The sequence below is a fragment of the Symphalangus syndactylus genome, chromosome 6 (assembly GCF_028878055.3).
Source record: "Symphalangus syndactylus isolate Jambi chromosome 6, NHGRI_mSymSyn1-v2.1_pri, whole genome shotgun sequence".
NCBI classification, from domain to species: Eukaryota; Metazoa; Chordata; class Mammalia; order Primates; family Hylobatidae; genus Symphalangus; species Symphalangus syndactylus.
Genome location: NC_072428.2, coordinates 29,204,356 through 29,223,588, shown reverse-complemented (window position 1 = coordinate 29,223,588; position 19,233 = coordinate 29,204,356). Strand labels below are relative to the sequence as shown.

Here is a 19,233-nt window from a genome sequence, read left to right as displayed (position 1 = left end):
ATATTGTAAGAAATAGAATAAAGATCACAACATTAAGAGCTCTCAAATTACTTAAAAAAAACCTTAGTGCCCTCCCAAGGTACTAAAAAATATAGAGAGTGATATGTGCAACAAACATTTATTAACTGTCTGTTATGTCCAGGCTCTATGTTGAATGCTAGGAATACAACATTAAATGAGATACAGCACTGTCTTCTGGAAGCCTCAATACTAAGATAGGTAGGATGAGTAAATAGATAGAAAGAATGTACCTCAGGCTAGTCCCTCCTTTTCTCATGCTTCGGTTTTCCCACCTGTAAACTAAGGATTGAATTAGAATCATGTATTTCAAACTATTTAAAAAATAGAATTTTCTTCCCATCGTACCCCCCAAATAAAACCATCATACTTAGAACCTTAATAAATGAAACACATAGAACAATTGACCTATAAATTTGTAACATGAAAGGATTTTAATACCTGTTTCAAATAACAAAGAATGAATGACTTTAACTAAGCATAACAAAATTTTTAACTTGAATCTCTCAGTAATACTTATTTTAATTTAAGTTGAATTCTCCTGGTACTGAGGTAGTAAGATTTAGAAAAAAATCTAAATGAATGAATGAAAAAAAAAAGAATACATTGTACCACAGGTAGCCTTAATATCTTCTGTACATGTATTTGGATTTTTTAATATGGTGTTTCAAAAATATATTTGAAAAGGAATTGACCCTTATCAATGTAAATAGATATTTCATGAATTATGTATTAACTTTTTCTCTTAATAAAACAGGTTAGATGATAAAGGCCAAGTGGTTCGCATCAACTTCAATAACGCAACTAGGGACACAATATTTGATGTGCCTGTTGAGAGAGTTCAGCCTTTTTATGCTGCTCTGAAGGAGTTTGTTGATCTCATGAACAGCAAAGAATCTAAGTTTACCTTCAAGATGAATCCAGGTCAGTGAATACATTTTCTCAAACAACCAAAAGCATGGATTTTCTTCAATCTTAACCACCTGGAATTATATCCAGAGCAGTTTTTCTCAGGTATGGCACATAGAACACCAACAACAGAATCTTGGTGAGCAACTGACTTGCTTACGTAGTGGACTTGTGGCCCTCATTGAGGCTTACGCTTAATTATCCTATCCTGATAAATAAATAAAAAATCCTCATGATTCTTACTCTAACACACACAAGTAATGCTTACTCATTAGGCTTTACTAGTGGAGACAGTACTACCTGAAATAAAGTAGTACCTAAAGTATTCCAGTTACTTGAAATAAAAAAAGCAGAAAGCATTATATTTTTTCTGGACCATCTCTACTCAGTAAAGTGCCATCAAACCTGAGGCTTTTGGCATCTACAATAAAAGGTGTAATTTCTCTCTGTTGTTGATTTGGCCAGATGGAAGATTCTTTTCCTTTCTATATATTTTTAATTGATCTTTGGTATAATAAGTTAATAGGAATCTCCATAAATCCACTGCCATGCAGTCACAGCAGGTTAATTTTAAAAATGGCAACATGTAAAATGAAAACATTATAGGGGGAAAAATACAAAAAGTACAAGTTAGAATCCAAGCTTCGACTATTTAATGGCAGTGTAGTTTTGGATAAATTCCTCAATTTTTTAAACCTTTGGTTTCTTCATGTGTGAAAAGATGAGAGAATACTTTCTTTTCAGGATTCTTATGAGGCTTAGAAATAATGCGACATAAAATACTAGGCACAGAGAAGACAAACTAAGAATGTCACTATCCTTTTTATTTTCTGAAGCTGTTAAACTGAGAAGAAACATTTCTTTTTTTCTTTTTTCTTTTTTTTTTTTTTTTGAGACGGAGTCTCTCTCTGTCGCCCAGGCTGGAATACAGTGGCGTGATCTCGCCTCACTTGCAAGCTTCACCTCCCGGGTTCACGCCATTCTCCTGCCTCAGCCTCCTGAGTATCTGGGACTACAGGCACCTGCCACCACGCCCGGCTAATTTTTTGTATTTTTAGTAGAGACAGGTTTTCACCATGTTAGCTAGGATGGTCTCGATCTCCTGACCTCGTAATCTGCCTGCCTCAGCCTCCCAAAGTGCCAGGATTATAGGCATGAGCCACCACACCAGGCAGAAGAAACATTTCTTTTTTTTTTTTTTTTTTTTTTTTATTATACTTTAGGGTTTTAGGGTACATGTGCACAATGTGCAGGTTTGTTACATATGTATCCATGTGCCAAACATTTCTAATTAGGTATCGATCACTCAAAACGATACAGATGTTTTACACAGAGATAATATTTTAAATAAGAATGATTAAAGTACCTTCAGGAGACTACCAGGCTAGTTAGTTTAATTGTCATAAGGTCTAAAGCAGTTTGCATCCAGTGGCCTGATTTGTGTGGAAAAGTAAATGTGCAGTTTCATGTAAAGAGATAAGCGATGGTTCTTGATGTGAACCAAGTAGCAGCTATGCTTTGCATGTTACATTTTCTAGCTCTGTAAGTCATTTAAACACACAATTATTCATATTGAAAAAAATCTTTTCTTTAGGTGATGTGATTACTTTTGATAACTGGCGCTTACTTCATGGCCGACGTAGCTATGAAGCAGGAACTGAGATATCCCGCCATCTAGAAGGAGCTTATGCTGACTGGGATGTGGTCATGTCAAGGCTTCGTATCTTAAGGCAGAGGGTCGAGAATGGAAACTGAAGTCTCCTGTAGATAATTTTAATAAGATTCCAATGACTATATTTTGTGAGATATGGCACATTATTCACAGACCATGATCTTTGTCATTTACATATAATTTCCTTAACAATGAACATGTAACTTCTCTCACAAGAGTACTCTTTACTTTGTAATCATATACAATGTCAACTTTGTAGATGTTTCACCACTCTTTTGCAAATAAAGCATCCTTTCTGCTCTGTTGCATGCCTGCTCTGATTTCTTTTGCCCATATATGAGTATCTCCAGAATGTCTACAAATAGTTTTTGTAGCAAATGAAACATTTCTTCAAATAAGCCTTTCGTTTCAAATAAAACTTGTCTCAAAACATGCTTCTACCCTGTTGCCTATAGGATCTCATTTTCCAAGACTGCACATGACCGTCTTTAGCATGCTTGGAAAAGGTTTTATATTTCCAAAGATCTGTTTTATGCACTTTTATTATAGAATTCTATTATCCAAATTTCCAGACCTCGCCAATTTAGTGATTCCAACATTTTCTTTTACTACCTAAATTATGACGTCTAAACAAAGCATGATTAATAAAGAGAAAATCTAGTCTCACTATTTTTTTTTATTTTTATTTTTTTAGACAGAGTTTCACTCTTGTTGCCCAGGCTGGAGTGCAATGGCGCGATCTCAGCTCACTGCAACCTCCACCTCCCGGGTTGAAGCAATTCTCCTGCCTAAGCCTCCCGAGTAGCTGGGATTACAGGTGCCTGCCACCACACCCAGCTAATTTTTTGTGTTTTTAGTAGAGACAGGATTTCACCATGTTGGCCAGGCTGATCTCAAACTCTTGACCTCAGGTGATCTACCAGCCTCAACCTCCCAAAGTGCTGGGCTTACAGGCGTGAGCCACTGCGCTCAGCCTAGTCTAATTTTATCTTGTCCCAAATAAATACTCCCAACCACTGTCAGCATTGCTTCCATGTGTCTATGAATCAGATCTCCTCATTTCTTGTTTTTGACTAACAACTGGAAAAGGTAAAACCAACAGACAGGTACTACTTATGAATAACACAACGTCTGCAAATCTCTGGACAGCTTTCCCTGTTGGTCCCAGCTTCCTCTATAGTCACTGCCTTTCCCTAGTGATGGAACACAGGTGTCACTGCCAGCAATGGAAGTCCTATGCTTATTGAATCCAGTCTTTCTCTACCCCTGCCAAGAAGGCTTAGCATTACCATTTGCTGAAATCCTGGTAGTTCATAGATTTTTGGACCTAATCAAGCTTCCTGTTCAAAAAGTCTTAATTATTGCCACCACTGGAGAGCTCTCTACCTGTTGCCTCAAGACCAAGTAGAAAACATTACTTCCATTGTTGTTTTGACTTTTGCTGCACATCCACTTCAATTTCCACAAAGTGTGCCCATGGCACAGGGAGTCTAGATGAAGACCACCTTTAGCCTATGTGGGCACGCCACTTGGACACTTTGAATTCTGGTATGAAGTCCACATCTCCAGCCAAGACTCCTCCTTCCCTTATAACACTGCCCCCTTCTGGGGTCCTCATTGTCCTTTTCTATCATTTGGTCTTGATTTGGGCTACTGTAGTATATCACACGTTTGATTCCTTTGAACTACAAAGGGAATGAGTTGGGTTCTCAATCCCATACCTCCTAAAATGCTCCTAGAATAAAAACAAGTAAATTCAAGATGCATGGCCTGATTCTAAAACGCAACATTAGATACCTAAAAACAATTTGCTGGAGTGACCCTAGATTTATCCATTCATAGCATCTAAACCCAAGGCACTTGCCCAGCTAAAGTGACTTCTTATACTTTTACTTATTTAACAGATATTTATCACATATCTGATATATGTCAGGCACTCTGCTAAAATAAGAATACCAAAGGACTTGAAATTTACCTTCTTAGAGTCTGGTAGGGGAGCAGATAAGGATATAGATTATAATGTGCTATGTTAACAGAATGACCCTCAGGAAAGCAACCAAACCAGACTGGGAATGCTAAGAAAAGCTTCAGTCTGAGTCGAATTATAAAGGTTCATAGTAGTTTTCCAGGCAAAGATGGTGAAATAAAACTCCAAGTTAAAGGGCAGAAGAGGCACAGAGAATTGAGAGTGGCAACATGGCTTGTGTTGACTTACAAGTGAAAGAAACAGATTACGATGTAATGTGAATTCTGGGGTTGTATGCCTAGGTTCAAACCACGTGTCTTTGGACAAATAACTGTTACTGTTCCCCTTAAGCCTCATTATTTCTATCTATAAATGAAACTAATAACAGTTCTTAGCCCATTACATTTTTATGAGGATTAAATGAAAGTTCATGTAAAGCAGTGTTTTCTCAAATTTCTCGGATGATAAGTCACACCCATGGTGCTTTTTTAAAAAAATACATTTTCCCAGATCATTCCCTGAGGATTATGATTCAATGGGTCTGGGATGAGGACCAGGAATTATATTTTTAGCAAGGATCCCAGGTGATATGCCTCATCAGTGAAGTCTGGAAAATACTGATATAAAACATTTAGCATAGTTCCAGGATTGGGGTCAGTACTCAATAGACATTAACTATAAATTAGTTATAAAACCAGAATTTGCAGAGGAAGAGGGGGATTTAGGATAAGAAGGGGTATATGAAGCTGGAAATAGAAACAATGATCAAGTCATGAAATGTCTAAATGCATGTTGCATTAAGGAGTTAGTATTTCATCTTGAAAGCAATTAGGAGCCTTTTAAAGGTTTTTAAGCAGCAAAGTGCCTTGATTAGATATTCATTTCTTAAGGATTCATCTAGCTTCATAGTGAAGGGAATTGTAAACAGGCAAGAAAAAAGGCCAGAAATCTATTTATGAGGCTACTACAGGAAGCCAGATGCAAAATTAAGGAGCACTGAATTAGAACACTGGAAGAGGGAATCGAAAGATACATAGAAGGCAAAATCTACAGGACTTGACCCACTGCATGTAAAGAATGAGGGAGAGTCTAGCTTGTCTTATCAGTTTATAGTTAGGAGAAATGGGTTGTGCACAGGGAAAAGAAGCCACAATAGTAGGATCAAGCTTGTTCAGCAATAAAATCAATTTTGAGCAAACTGAGATTGAGTTGCCACTGAGCTATTCCATCTGACAGTTGGATATATGTGCACATAGACTACAGAACAGAAATCTGAATTAGAGGTCTACACTTGGAAAGTACATAGATGGTAGTTGAAATCATCATTTGTTTTCCTGGAGACATTTAGTGATGTGACCAAAGTCACATCCCTAATGTTTGGATGATAAGCTAATGATATTGGCCTCGCTTATAGAATCAGTTACACTCAGAATCAGAGAAGGCTTATATTCAAAATCAGATAAATCTCTTACATATTATATTTTGTCTCTAAAAAACAGCATTCCAAGCCACTACCCCATGGCCTGGCTGTTTCCTTCTCTATTGCAAATATTATTTCTGTCCTGGAAAGGAGAGACAGAAGGTTTGGATGCAGTTAAACAATTTCTAAAGTGTTATATAGGACATGACATATTATGGGCTACAGCAGCTGGTGCTAACTGAAGATGATTAGGTTTCCTGGATATAATTGTCTAAAGATTTGACTTCTCCCCAACCTCATAATAGACCTGATGTAAGCTGGATTAGAATTTACCCTTATTTGGCAGTATGGATTCTTACTCTCTGTTCCATTTCTCTGATTTGACTTGGAGAATGTTAGCTACTTGGCTAGTTCATCAAAATGACTCCACAGGTCACCAGAATTATGTGTCACAAAGTATTTTCATTGGTGTCTACTTCTCTCCCCAGTCAACCATTAAACGGCAGGCAAACAAGTATTGGTATAAAGAATTTAAACAATAAAAGAAATTCTATAGAAAAACAGAGTAATGCTGAGGGTAATTTCTCTTCAGGAATTTAAACTGTGAAACAAGGGGTATTTTATAAACAAAAATATTCCTTTATGTTAAATAACATTTTGAGGAGGGATGTGAACCAAAATTTCTTGCAATGAAAATGTAATTTGGTTGGACTTTATGGTTTGGAGTATACCTCTGAGTCTCTGCACATTTTTTCCAGCTGTCTGGAATACCCTGCTCTACAACCCTTTATGCCTGGAAAGCTCCCCTTATTCCTTCAAAGTTCAGCCTAAGATTGGTCAGCAAGATGATAAAGCAGGAGGTTTCCCACTCATATCCCTCCACAGCAACTATAATTTGGCAGCCATCAACAGAAAAAAGTGCCTTTGTAGAAGCTTTGGGAAACACGTAGGAGGTTTGAAATCCAGTGAAGCTCAAGACCAAAGAGGGCTGTTTTGAAAAGGCGTCTACACCCAGGTGTAGGGCTCACTGACCACGGTACCAGCTAAAGACCCCAAAACAGCCCCCAACTTCCTATGGACTTAGATACACACCTGTTTAGCATTGGTCTTGCCAGCAGTACCATCTGCCAAGAGACCCAGGAGAAGTCACACCCCCACTCCATGCCTTAGATAACAGGCCTGCTGACCACAGTCAGCTGAGGGCACTGAAGCAGCCTGTGACCCAGCCCCAGTCTTGTGACCCACCAAGATCCACGCCCCTGGAGGCAGACTTTCCCACCTCAATCCCATAGCAGATCTTGAAACAACCCTGCAACTTGACTCCAGCCCCTGTCAGTTGCAGACCAAGAATGGTCCTCCTCTGCAGTGACCTGCCAAAAGACATACCCATTCATGTCCCAAGAAGCAGGTCTGCCAACTTCAGTCAGACTACATATCCTGAAGTAGCCCTAGAAAATGGCTTCCGTGAGCCCAGCAGGTGGCATACGTATCCATACACCTGGAGGCAGACATACAGGCTACACTCTCAGATATAGACTCTGAAGCAGTACTATAACTTGATTCCAAGCCACCCTGCCAAAGAACCCACCCAGAAACTTACCTAGTAACCTGGTAAGAGCCATCCAAGGGGCCTGGCAAGAGCCACAACTGTCTGTAAACCAGATAGCATGCCAGCTGTCCGTGAACCTAACTGCTACAGACCCTGAAGTAGGTCCTGTCCCAGCTGCAATCTTACTGACCCAGGTCATGGAGGCAGTCCAGTCTACCCAGGGACCAGACAGGATCCATATCTGACCAACCTCTGGTAATAGGCCAACCAATCACTGAACACATGATAGACCAATTAGCAGCCATGTAAACTGACCCCAATCCTACACAACTGTGATCCTAGAGGCAATCTCATCAGGGCAAGGACCCAACAGGAAAAGGTCTTTACCTGCCATACCCAGTCTGTAAAAATTGGAAAAGGCATTTACTCCTTCAAATGCGCAGACACCAATGCAAGGCTAGATGAACCACAGTAATGGAGGCAAATACGTCATCACTAAAGGAAATTAAAGTTTTAGTACTCAACCCCAGAGAAATGAAGATCTATCAATTTTCTGATAAATAACACAATGTAATCATCTAAAAGAAGCTTGACAAGATGCAAGAAGACAGGATAGACAACTAAACAAAATCAGGAATAAAATACATGAACAAAATTAGATGTCTAATAAAGAAATGGAAACCATAAAAAAAGACCTAAAAAGAAAACCTGAACTAAAGAACACAATGACAGAGTTGAAAAAGCAATAGATAGCTTCAGCAGCTAACTCAATAGTGTCAAAGAATCAGGATACTTGAAGACAAGTCACCTGAAATTAGCCAATGAGAGGAACAACAACAACAGAAAAAAAGAATGAAAAATAAGGAAGGGCACATATGGGACCTACAAGACAGCATCAAGCAAACAAACATTTGCATTGTGGGAGTCCAAGAAGGAGAAGAATAAGAGCAGTAGAAAGCTTATTTAAATAAATAATATCTGAAAACTTCCCAAATCTTGGTAGGAATATGGCTATCCATAATCATGAGGCTCAAGCAACATTAGCTCAAAGAGGATTACACCAATATACATTATAATCAAATTGTCAAAAATCAAAGACAAAGAGAGAATCTTGAAACCAACAAGAGAACAGCAACTGCAGCCTACAAGAGAACCTCCATAAAGCTATCAGCAGACTCATAGCAGAAATCTTACAGGCCAGGAGAGAGTGGGATGATATATTCAAAGTGTTGGGGCTGGCAGGGGGTGTGAGGGAGATATCAATCATGAATACTATATCCAGCAAAGCTCTCCTTCAGAAATGAAGAAGAGATAAAGTGAATAGAGGCAAACATGACATTCCCAGACAAACAAAAGCTGAGAAAATTCATCACCACTAGACCAGACTACGAAACATGCTAAAGGGAGATCTTCAAGGTGAAATGAAAGGACACTAAGTAACGACATGAAAACGTAAGAAAGTATAAAATTAACTGGTAAAGGCAAATATATGGTCAAAATTGGAATATTTGAATACTATAATAGTGGTGCATAAGTCATTTTTAAACCCCGTATAAAAGTTAAAAGATAAAAGTATTAAAAATGCTTACAGCTATAATAATTTATTAATAGATGCAGAATATTTTTTAAAAAGCATATCAATAACATAAAATGTGAGGGGTAAAGTAAAAGTGTAGAATTTTAATATGTAATTGAAGTTGTTATCAGTTTAAAATAGACTGTTATACCTGTAAGATACTTTATGCAAGCCTCATGGTACCCACAAAGAAAACCTCTAGAATCAAACCATATGCCTATAGATAATCATCACATCACAAAGGAAGACAGAAAAAGAGGAAAAAATAACTAGAAACAGAAAACAATTTTTTAAATGGCAGTCATTTTTTACCTATCAATAATTACTTTAAGTGTAAATTGGTTAAATACTCCAAAGTATATAGAGTTACTGAATCGATTAAATAATAAGACCCAACTATACGTTACCTAGAAGAGACTCAATTTACCTTCAAGGACATATACGGGCTTTAAGTGAAGAGATGAAAATAATATTACATGCAAATGGTAATCAAACGAGAACAAGGTTGGCTATACTTAGACAAGATGAAAAAAGTTAAACTGTTTCCTTGTGTAAATGACATGATCTTATACAATGAAAACCCTAATGACATCACATAAAAATTGTTACAACTAATAAATAAATTTAGTAAATTTGCAGGATACAAAATCAGCATACAAAAAAATTGGTCACATTTCTGTACACTAATAATGAACTATCTGAAAAATAAATTAAGAAGATAGTCCTATTTACTAAAGATAATAAAACACTTAAGATAATAAAACACTTAAGAATGAATTTAACCAAAGTGGTAAGAGATCTGTATACTGAAAACTATAAGACATTGATGAAAGAAATAAACATTGAAGAAGACACAAACACTAAAAACAATCCTAAAATTCATAGGTAGCAACAAAAGGCCCTAATAGCCAAAGCAATCTTAAATAAGAAAAACAAAGCTGGAAATATCACACTTCCTGATTTCATACTCTATTACAAAAGTATGTAATCAAAACAGTATGGTACTGGCATAAAAACAGACACATTGATGAACAGAACATAACACAAAGTCCAGAAATAAACCCAGACACATATGGTCAACAAATCTTTAACAAGGACCCCAAGAACACACATGGGGAAAGGAGAGTCTCTTCAATAAATGGCAAGTCATATATGGCAGAAATGTTGGAACTATTAGACCAGAAACTTTTTTATGATTAATGTGCCCTTATAATAGAAAAAATGTAGGCAGCATGCAGGCACAGATGGATAATGTAAAGAGAGAGATGGAAATTGATAGAATCAAAAAGAAATACTGGAGATAAAAACAACTATAACAGAAATGTATAACACCTTTGATGGGTTCATTAGTAAACTGGAAATGACTGAGGAAAAAAAAGCTCTGAGTTTGAGGACATAACAATAGAAACTTCCCAAACTGAAAAATAAAGAGAAAAAAATTATTAAAAAGAAAAACAGAACAGAATATCCCAGAACTGTGGGACAACTACAAAAGGCATAATGTGTAACTGTTGTGGGAAGTCAGGGACCCTGAACGGAGGGACTGGCTGAAGCCGCAGCAGAAGAACATAAATTGTGAAGATTTCATGGACATTTATTAGTTCCCCAAATTAATACTTTTATAATTTCTTATGCCTGTATTTACTGCAATCTCTGAACATAAATTGTGAAGATTTCATGGACGTTTATCACTTCCCCAATCAATACTCTTATAATTTCCTATGCCTGTCTTTAATCTCTGAATCCCATCATCTTCATAAGCTGAGGATGTATGTCGCCTCAGGACCCTGTGATGATTGCATTATCTGTACAAATTGTTTGTAAAACATGTGTGTTTGAATGATATGAAATCTGGGCATCCTGAAAAAGAACAGGATAACAGCGATTTTCAGGGAACAAGGGAGATAACCATAAAGTCTGACTGCCTGTGGGGCCGGGCAGAAGAGAGTCATATTTCTCTTCTTGCAGAAAGCAAATAGGAGAAATATCGCTGAATTCTTTTCCCAGCAAGGAATAACCCTGGGGAAGAAATGCATTCCCAGGGGTAGGTCTACGGATGGCTGCTCTGGGAGTGTCTGTCTTATGTGGTTGAAGATAAGGGGTGAAATATGCCCTGGTCTCCTGCAGTGCCCCCAGGCTTATCAGGATTGGGAAATTTCAGCCTGGTGAATTCTAGTCAGACCCATTGTCTGCTCTCGAACCCTGTTTCCCGTTAAGATGTTTATCAAGACAATATGTGCCCAGCGGGACATGGAACCTCATCAGTAATTCTAATCTCACCCTCTGCCTTGTGCTCTTTTATTGCCCTCTGAAGCATGTGATCCCTGTGACCTACTCCCTATTCGTACACCCCTCCCCTTTTGAAACCCCTAATAAAAACTTGCTGGTTTTGCAGCTGAGGTGGACATCATGGAACCTGCCAATATATGATGTCACCCCCGGAGGCCCAGCTGTAAAATTTCTCCCTTTGTACTCTTTCTCTTTATTTCTCAGAGCAGTCGACACTTAGGGAAAATAGAAAAGAACCTACGTTGAAATATTGGGGGCTGGTTCCCCTGATATCTAACAGGAATATGAGGAGGAGAAAGACAGAAAGGAACAGAAGCAGTATTTGAAGGAATAATAACTAATTTCCCCAAATTAATATCAGATGCTAAACCAGAAACCCAAGAAGTTCAGAAAACAACAAGCCAGATAAATCCCAGTAGCAACAAAAACTACATCTAGGCATATTATATTCAAAGTTTGAAAATCAAAAATAAAGAAAGAAACCTTGTTAGAAGTCAGAGGAAAGAAAACACTTTACCTACAGAAAAGCAAGGATAAGAATTACATCATACTTATCTTCAGAAACCATGCACACAAACAAGCAAGAAGACAGAGAAGTGAAATATTTAAGTGTTGAGAGAAAGAAAAACATCAACCTAGAGTTAGGTACCCAGAGAAACAATCCTGTAACAGTGAAAAAGAAATAGAGACTTTCCAAAACAAAAATTGAGGGAATTTGTGGCCAGTAGACCTGCCTTACAAGAAATGTTAAAAGAAATTCTTCAGTGAGAAAGAAAAAGATGTAGGCCAGAAACTCTAATCTACATAAAAAATGAAGAGCACCAGAGAATAAATATGTGAAAGTAAAATAAAACATCACTATACCTTGAGCGGTAAGTAGGTTCTCAAGCTTTTGGTTACATGAATCCTTCAGTCAATGTCTCTGATGAGAATCATCAGCTTTTGCCAGCTTTAGTTAGAACATGAACTAACTTGATCAAGTCACAGGACTTCTTTCTTTAATTTAATGTTAGTAGATAGTACTGAGTGTTTTCCATGTTTATAATGTTAATATCAGGCTACAGTATTACCATGTTGGTATCAGACTGCAATCATTGTAATAAAACCAGAGGATCTTGCTCTCTTGTGGGATTCTAGGCTTTGGCGTTTGACTTTAGAAAGTTCATGAACACCTTGAAATTGTATGTACTATGTATTTATGCATGTTGTATGTATCACACATGTTTTTCTGAGTCAAAAGATTATTAGTTCATCAGATTTTTGTAGGTAACTGAGATCCCCTGTAAAAACAAACAAACAAACAAACAAAAAACTATTCTTATAAAGTTCTTATTGAGCCCTTGGATGAAAAAAAAAATCGCTTGGCTTTTTGCCTTTTACAGCTTTTCAAAAACATTTCCAATCCATTCATTTGCTTATATTTATAACAGTTCTCTGAAAAATGCAAGGTTGTTCTGCCCTTTTCCCAGTAGAGGTGACAGTCTTTTCATTTTGTTTGATAGAACACTACATCAAAATGAGATGAGTTTGTGTTCATCGTTACTTCAGTACTGCTAGTGGACAAGATTAGTCAGTCTGAGAGAAAAAAAAGGATAATCAAAACTAGCTATTACTCTTTGCGATAGCTAGTTGTGATTATCCTTTTTTTCCTACTGAATTAACCAATTATTTTGTTAACATGTATACAACCATAATAAATGCCTTTAATGATGATCGCTGTGTCAAGTCTTAATGGAAGCTGCTCGCTTCCCATCATTAAGATAAGCAGTGTGAACAGGTCAGTGTAAAACCCAACAGTACAATCTGAAATTATTAGGAAGTATCCCTTTAGAAGGTACTACGCTCAGATTCATTACCGCAGACACCCACCTCCCAACTTTCCCCATCCTCACTACCCAGTAACCTAAAGAAAGCAGAATGAGAATACTGTGAACAGACTTGGAATTTTATTTCTGCTAAAACTGTAATTTTTTTTCTAATTCCAATGTAGTTTTAAAGATTTGAAAATAGAAACAGATGGGGTTAGCAGATGTTATTAAGAAAAATATTTCCTGCTTAAATGCTACATACCCAATGTAAGCATTTAATTAAATATTAGAGTAACATTTAAAAGCCATTTTTAGAGGAAGAGGAAAAGCCATTATTTTCCTACAACTTTTATTATGAAATTTTTGTCTGATAATCACCCAACGTTGATTTTTCAGAAATTTCTTCACAAACTTTGATTCCCCTTCCCTCTAGAAATAATGAAATAACCTTTTGCATTACACTCCAATAAATACTTAGATCTATAAAACATGAAATTGTCTTAAATGTCATTAAATTCACTATTTCCAAAAGTATGATAACAATATCATTAGCAATAGATAAAGTTATTTTAAAATTTCAGAATTTAAACTTTTTAAAAATGTTTAATTGTTATATATTTTATAGTTAAAATTTTCTAATTATGGTAAGTGATGCTGATTTTCCATTTATGATAATGACATAAAGCTCCTTTTAAAATTAAACTTAAGTAACTATTTTAAAAATACTACTAACCGTGCAGGTGGTACTATTTTGAAGGTAGTACTGAACTGACCAAAGTTTGGAAAATGCTGATCATTTTATGAACAAGCAAACAGAATCACAGAAGAGAAATTACTTTCCATGGCTATACATAGTGAGTAACAGAGCCAGAATTCAAACACAAGTTTTGGATTCCACATTATTTCTCATTCCACTGTTTCACACTGTGAGGATTTCAACTTCATGTGGAATTAGCTTGGCTCCATGCTGCTTCCAAATGTCTGACCAATGGCTTTACTTTGCATTTCCTTTGAAGCAATCCCAGAAATGATTCAGGAACAAACATGAAGGGGCAAAGAGGTCATCTGAGGGTCTAATACTTATGAGAATCTAAATCAGTGCAAAAGCTCTAAAATTGCAGAACACATTAGAATCACCTGGGAAGCTTATTTAAAATGCTGACCCCTAGGCCACACCTATTCAGATTCAGCTGACCTAGGTCTAAGCATCTGGATATTTAACCATCATCCAAAGGATTTGGGTGTAGGTGGTCCATGAACCATACTTTAAGAAATAGCATTCATATCACCTGGTCCAAAAGAAGCATTTCATTCTGACCAAAAAAATCCTGAGGGACCTTTAATGTCCATGACTTGTCTGTACTTGTTTCACTTTCCTAAGGCAAAGATTTCCGTTATTTTCCTTTGGTATGTCAGTAGCAAAGAGAGGCATCCAGACAGAGTATGCTTACCCTATTCTACGTCATTAGGGATTGATAACTAGATCCTTTTTTCAGCCATAATAAGTCATATTTCTTCCTCAGCCTGTCACTTACCACATGCTCTCCTTATAACCTAAACTTTTTCTTGGAAGCATTTACCACAGCTGTAATCAAAAGGTTTTCTGCATAATTAATGATCCAGATTTTTTTTCCTCCGTAGACAAACATGATGGCATTGGCACAGTTATATTAACAACACATGGCATACCCAGAACCCAGCAGACACTCAATAAACAGTTGCTGAATAAATAAGTAAAGTATCACTTTTGAGTGTAGAATATTTTTTTTGGAAATAATCCAAAACTTGCATTTGATAGGTAGAAGAGAAGACATTTTCCCTTCCTTTTATTTTTAGAGAAAGTTGCATTTATAATTATGATCCCATATGTGGCTGGGAAGATGTTGATTATAACTGCTCTCAAATTACTGAAATCAATATAATAATAAAAAAAATTTATACTGAGTGCAAAAGGAGTACTTTTGTTTATTTGTATATGATGTAAGCAGAAGCCCTGACCCAAGCTTGACAATCTCTGCAAGCCATATGGAAAATATCACTGTCACTGATGCTTCATGAGCCCAAATATTGCTATGATTTCTCTCTAAGAAATATCAGTGTGCTGACCCAGAGGCTTAGTTTTCATTATACATATAAAGATATAAATCACAAGGTTTCCCTTTTAATATACTCATGTAAAATTGCAGAATTTGTCATCTGATTGTTCTGGGTTAAGTCATACACAGAGAGACCTAATTATTCAGCTGGTGGCAGGGCAGCAGGGTGCAGAAGATGCAGTGAATATAGATATGCTGCTTCACTTTAAGACATAAATCATAACATTTCCTTTTTTAATACACCTATGCAAAACTCAGTTCTTACCACCCTAGTTGTTTGAGTTAAGTCCTCATTCTCAGACCCATGGTGGGACAAAGGCAGATGAAGAAAAAGGATGTAATGAATATAAATATGCAAGGGCAAAGAAAACTTATTTGTAAGAATTTATTTTTCCTTATATAATTTGCTTTCAAATTTTAGCCAGGGTCCTTGAAATATTGGATTCAATCAGTATTCAAATGAAACTCTCATGAAAGCTAGCATTTAATGATCTCTGGAATGTCCTATACATTTTCTTGAAAACAGCTGAAAGTTCTAGTAATGATGAATAATGTACTTTCTCAGCAATCAAAGGGAGACCTAGTCTCAAGCTTGGAAAAGTTCACATCTGAAGCCATCACTAAGTTGTTTGCCACTGGGATTATTGGGTAAAAAATTGAATCAGGGTCCCCCTGTAAAATCTTTTAAGTTAAGACAATCTAGAATGCCACTTAACTTTCCTTTAGCAGCAATGCAGACCCTAGAGTCATTGTCTCTCCATGCATACCTATTCTCCCAATCCCAACTTCATGGCTGCTCAGTATGTATCACCATCTCAATCACTGGAGCCACAACCACTGTGGGCTGGCTATCCTGTGCCCTGGACCCTATGGCCACTGTCATTCTACAAGTATATATGCTCCTAACCTCAGATCCGTGGCTGTTCCATGTGCACTTGCGTGTCACACCCTGAAGCTATCATCACTGTGAGCTAGTGACTGAAACAATGGGCTATCTAGCACAACGCCACCTATGAGCTGGACCTGGCACCAAGAGGAATCCGATCAGTCATGAGAAACAAACAACAACAAAAAGAGATCAGGAAGTCCTCAGCAGCCTTCCACCAATTACACCAACAGCCCTTGCTGCTACAGAAGATCCCCAGAGCCTTGGCCATTGAGGACTCCGAAAATCTTCAATGATGCTGATCAAAGGTGACAGAGAGGCACAGATACTATACCACTGGGCCTTTCCCAGAACTGTAACTGCCACACTCCACCCAGCTGGCACCCTCACATCTACCCACAGATGGAGGTCCTTCCTCACCAAAACCAGTCCATAAAACCTGGAAGAGGTAACTGGATCCATCAAATGTGCAGACATCAACGCAAGACTATAACAAAAATTTTGTTTAATTCAAGAAAGAGACAACACCAAAGAGACACAATAATTTTGTAGTAACAAACCCCAAAGATGAATATCTAAAATTTCCTGGACAAATAATTCAAAATAATTGTTTTAAAGAAGCTCTGTGAGCTCTAAGGGAAGGTAAGCTGATAACTCAATGAAATTAGGAAAATAATAATGAAAGACTATACAAACAAAATGAGAAGTCCAACAGACAGAAATCATTAAAAAGAACCAAACAGAAATTCTGAAGCTGAAAGATACAATGAATGAAATGAGAATTGCAATAGAAAGCATCCACAACAGACTTGATCAAGCAGAAAAATCTTTGGGCTTGAAGACAAGTCATTAGAAATTATCCATTCAGAAGAGAAAAGGAAAAAAAAAATGAAAAGCAATGGAGAAACATATGTGAATTATGGGACTCCACCAAGGTAAACAATCAAATTATGAGAGTTCCAGAAGGTATAGAGAAGGAAAAAAAACCAGAAAGCTTATTTTAAAAAACATAACTAAAATTTTTCCACATCTTGGAGAATTATGGACATTCAGGTACCTGAAACTCATATGTCCCTGTACATACAGGGTCAACTCAAAAAGAACTTTATAAGGCACATTATAATAATAAAGTTGTCAAAAATCAAAGGCAAAGAAAGAATTTTGAAAGCAGCAAGAAAAAAAAAACCTCATCTCACACAAGGAAACTTCCATAAGGCTATTAGCAAGTGTCTCAGAAGAAACTTTGCAGGCTAAGAAAGAGTGAGATGGTATCTTTTATTATTAAAATGAAATAACTGTCAACCAAGAATAATTTACACACAAAAAAAGCTGCCCTTCAGAAATAAAGGTGAGATAAAGACTTTCCCAGACAAACAAAGGCTGAGGAATTTCATTACTAGTAAACCTGCCTTACAAGAAATACTAAAGAGAGTTATTCAAGTTAACATGAAAGGATGCTAACTAACCACATGAAAACATATGAAAGTATAAAAGTCCCTATAAAGGTAACAGTATAGTCAAATTCAGAATACTCTAATATGGTAATATTGGTGCTTAAATCACTATTAACTCTAATATAAAAGTTAAAAGACAAAAGTATTAAAAATAACTATAGCTACAATAATTTGTTAATGGATATACAATATTAAAAAGTATAAATTATGACATCAATAACATAAGTGTGGAGGGAGAGGTAAACGTGTAGTTTTTGTTAAGTGTACAGTATCTAGATGAAGTTATATATTATCAGCATAAAATACTGGTATAATTATAAATATTTTATGTAAGCCTCCTGGAAACCACTAAGAAAAAACCCATAGTACATTAAATAAAAGGAGAATTAAATCAAAGCATAACACTATTTAAAAACTCATCAAATCACAAAGGATGACAGCAAGGGAGAAAGTAAGAAACAAAGAATGCATGAAACATTCAGATCCGGCCATGGTGGCTCACACCTGTAATCATAGCACTTTGGGAGGCCTAGGCGGGCAGATCACCTGAGGTCAGCAGTTCGAGACCAGTCTGGCCAACACGTTGAAACCCGTCTCTACTAAAAATACAAAAATTAGCCAGGCAGGGTGGCGGGAGCCTGTAATTCCATTTCCTCAGGAGGCTGAAGCAGGAGAATCACTTGAACCCAGCAAGCAGAGGTTGCAGTGAGCCGATGGCACCATTCCACTCCTGCCTGGGCAACAGAGCAAAAACTCCATCTCAAAAAAAAAAAAAAGAAAAGTGGCAGGGCACGGTGGCTCATGCCTGTAATCCCAGCACTTTGGGAGGCCGAAGTGGGCAGATGACCTGAGGTCAGGAGCTCGAGACCAGCCTGACCAACATGGAGAAACCCCGCCTCTACTAAAAATACAAAATTAGCCCAGTGGGGTGGTGCTTGCCTGTAGTCACAGCTACTCAGGAGTCTGAGGCAGGAGAATCGCTTGAACCCGGAAGGCGGAGGTTGCAGTGAACTGAGATTGCACCACTGCACTCCAGCCTGGGCAATAAGAGTGAAACTCCATATCAAAAAACAAAAAAAGAGAGAGAGAGAGAGAAAATGCAGCAGAGAAAGAAACCCTAACTGTGGTCTCTGCAGAGTGAGCAAGACAGGCGAATTTTGATGAGACTTCAAAACTTGGGCAAAGAAATTGGAATGGAATGGGTTTTTAATTTTTGTTCCTTTGGCCTGAGGACAAATTGCAATGATCACATTACGTAGGCAGGCTAATTCCCTGAAAGAAAGCCTTCCACCAGGCAGGGACTGAACAATGGAGCGTGGAGGATCCACAGTCACGAGAAAATGAAGAGGCAGTCTTAGAGGGTAGAAATCTAAAGAAGGGGGCTCCAAATGATGTGTAAGATTTCTAATATAGGCCGGGCGCGGTGGCTCATGCCTGTAATCCAAGCACTTTGGGAGGCCGAGGCAGGCTGATCACCTGAGATCAGGAGTTCGAGGCCAGTCTGGCCAACATGGTGAAACCCCGTCTCTACAAAAATACAAAAATTAGCCGAGTATGATGGTGGGTTCCTATAATCCCAGCTACTCAGGA

At 37.4% G+C, this 19,233-nt stretch overlaps 1 protein-coding gene and 1 long non-coding RNA gene across 8 annotated transcripts in view; one reads left to right on the top strand and one right to left on the bottom strand.

Moving 5' to 3' along the window:
* Positions 1-2,904, top strand: part of BBOX1 (gamma-butyrobetaine hydroxylase 1) — a 483,622-nt gene extending 480,718 nt beyond the window's left edge. For 4 of the 7 annotated variants that reach the window (XM_055282095.2, XM_055282099.2, XM_055282098.2 and 1 more), the window contains 2 exons: positions 776-942; positions 2,522-2,745. In XM_055282095.2, coding sequence (XP_055138070.1) covers positions 776-942; positions 2,522-2,682 — 328 coding nt within the window. In that variant the 3' untranslated portion in view covers positions 2,683-2,745. Of the gene's footprint in view, positions 1-775; positions 943-2,521 lie in introns of all 7 variants that reach the window. The other 3 variants (XM_055282094.2, XM_055282097.2, XM_055282093.2) reach the window with 1 other exon arrangement.
* LOC129484309 (uncharacterized) overlaps positions 1-19,233 on the bottom strand; it is a 180,538-nt gene that overhangs the window by 75,439 nt on the left and 85,866 nt on the right. The window lies entirely within an intron of this gene.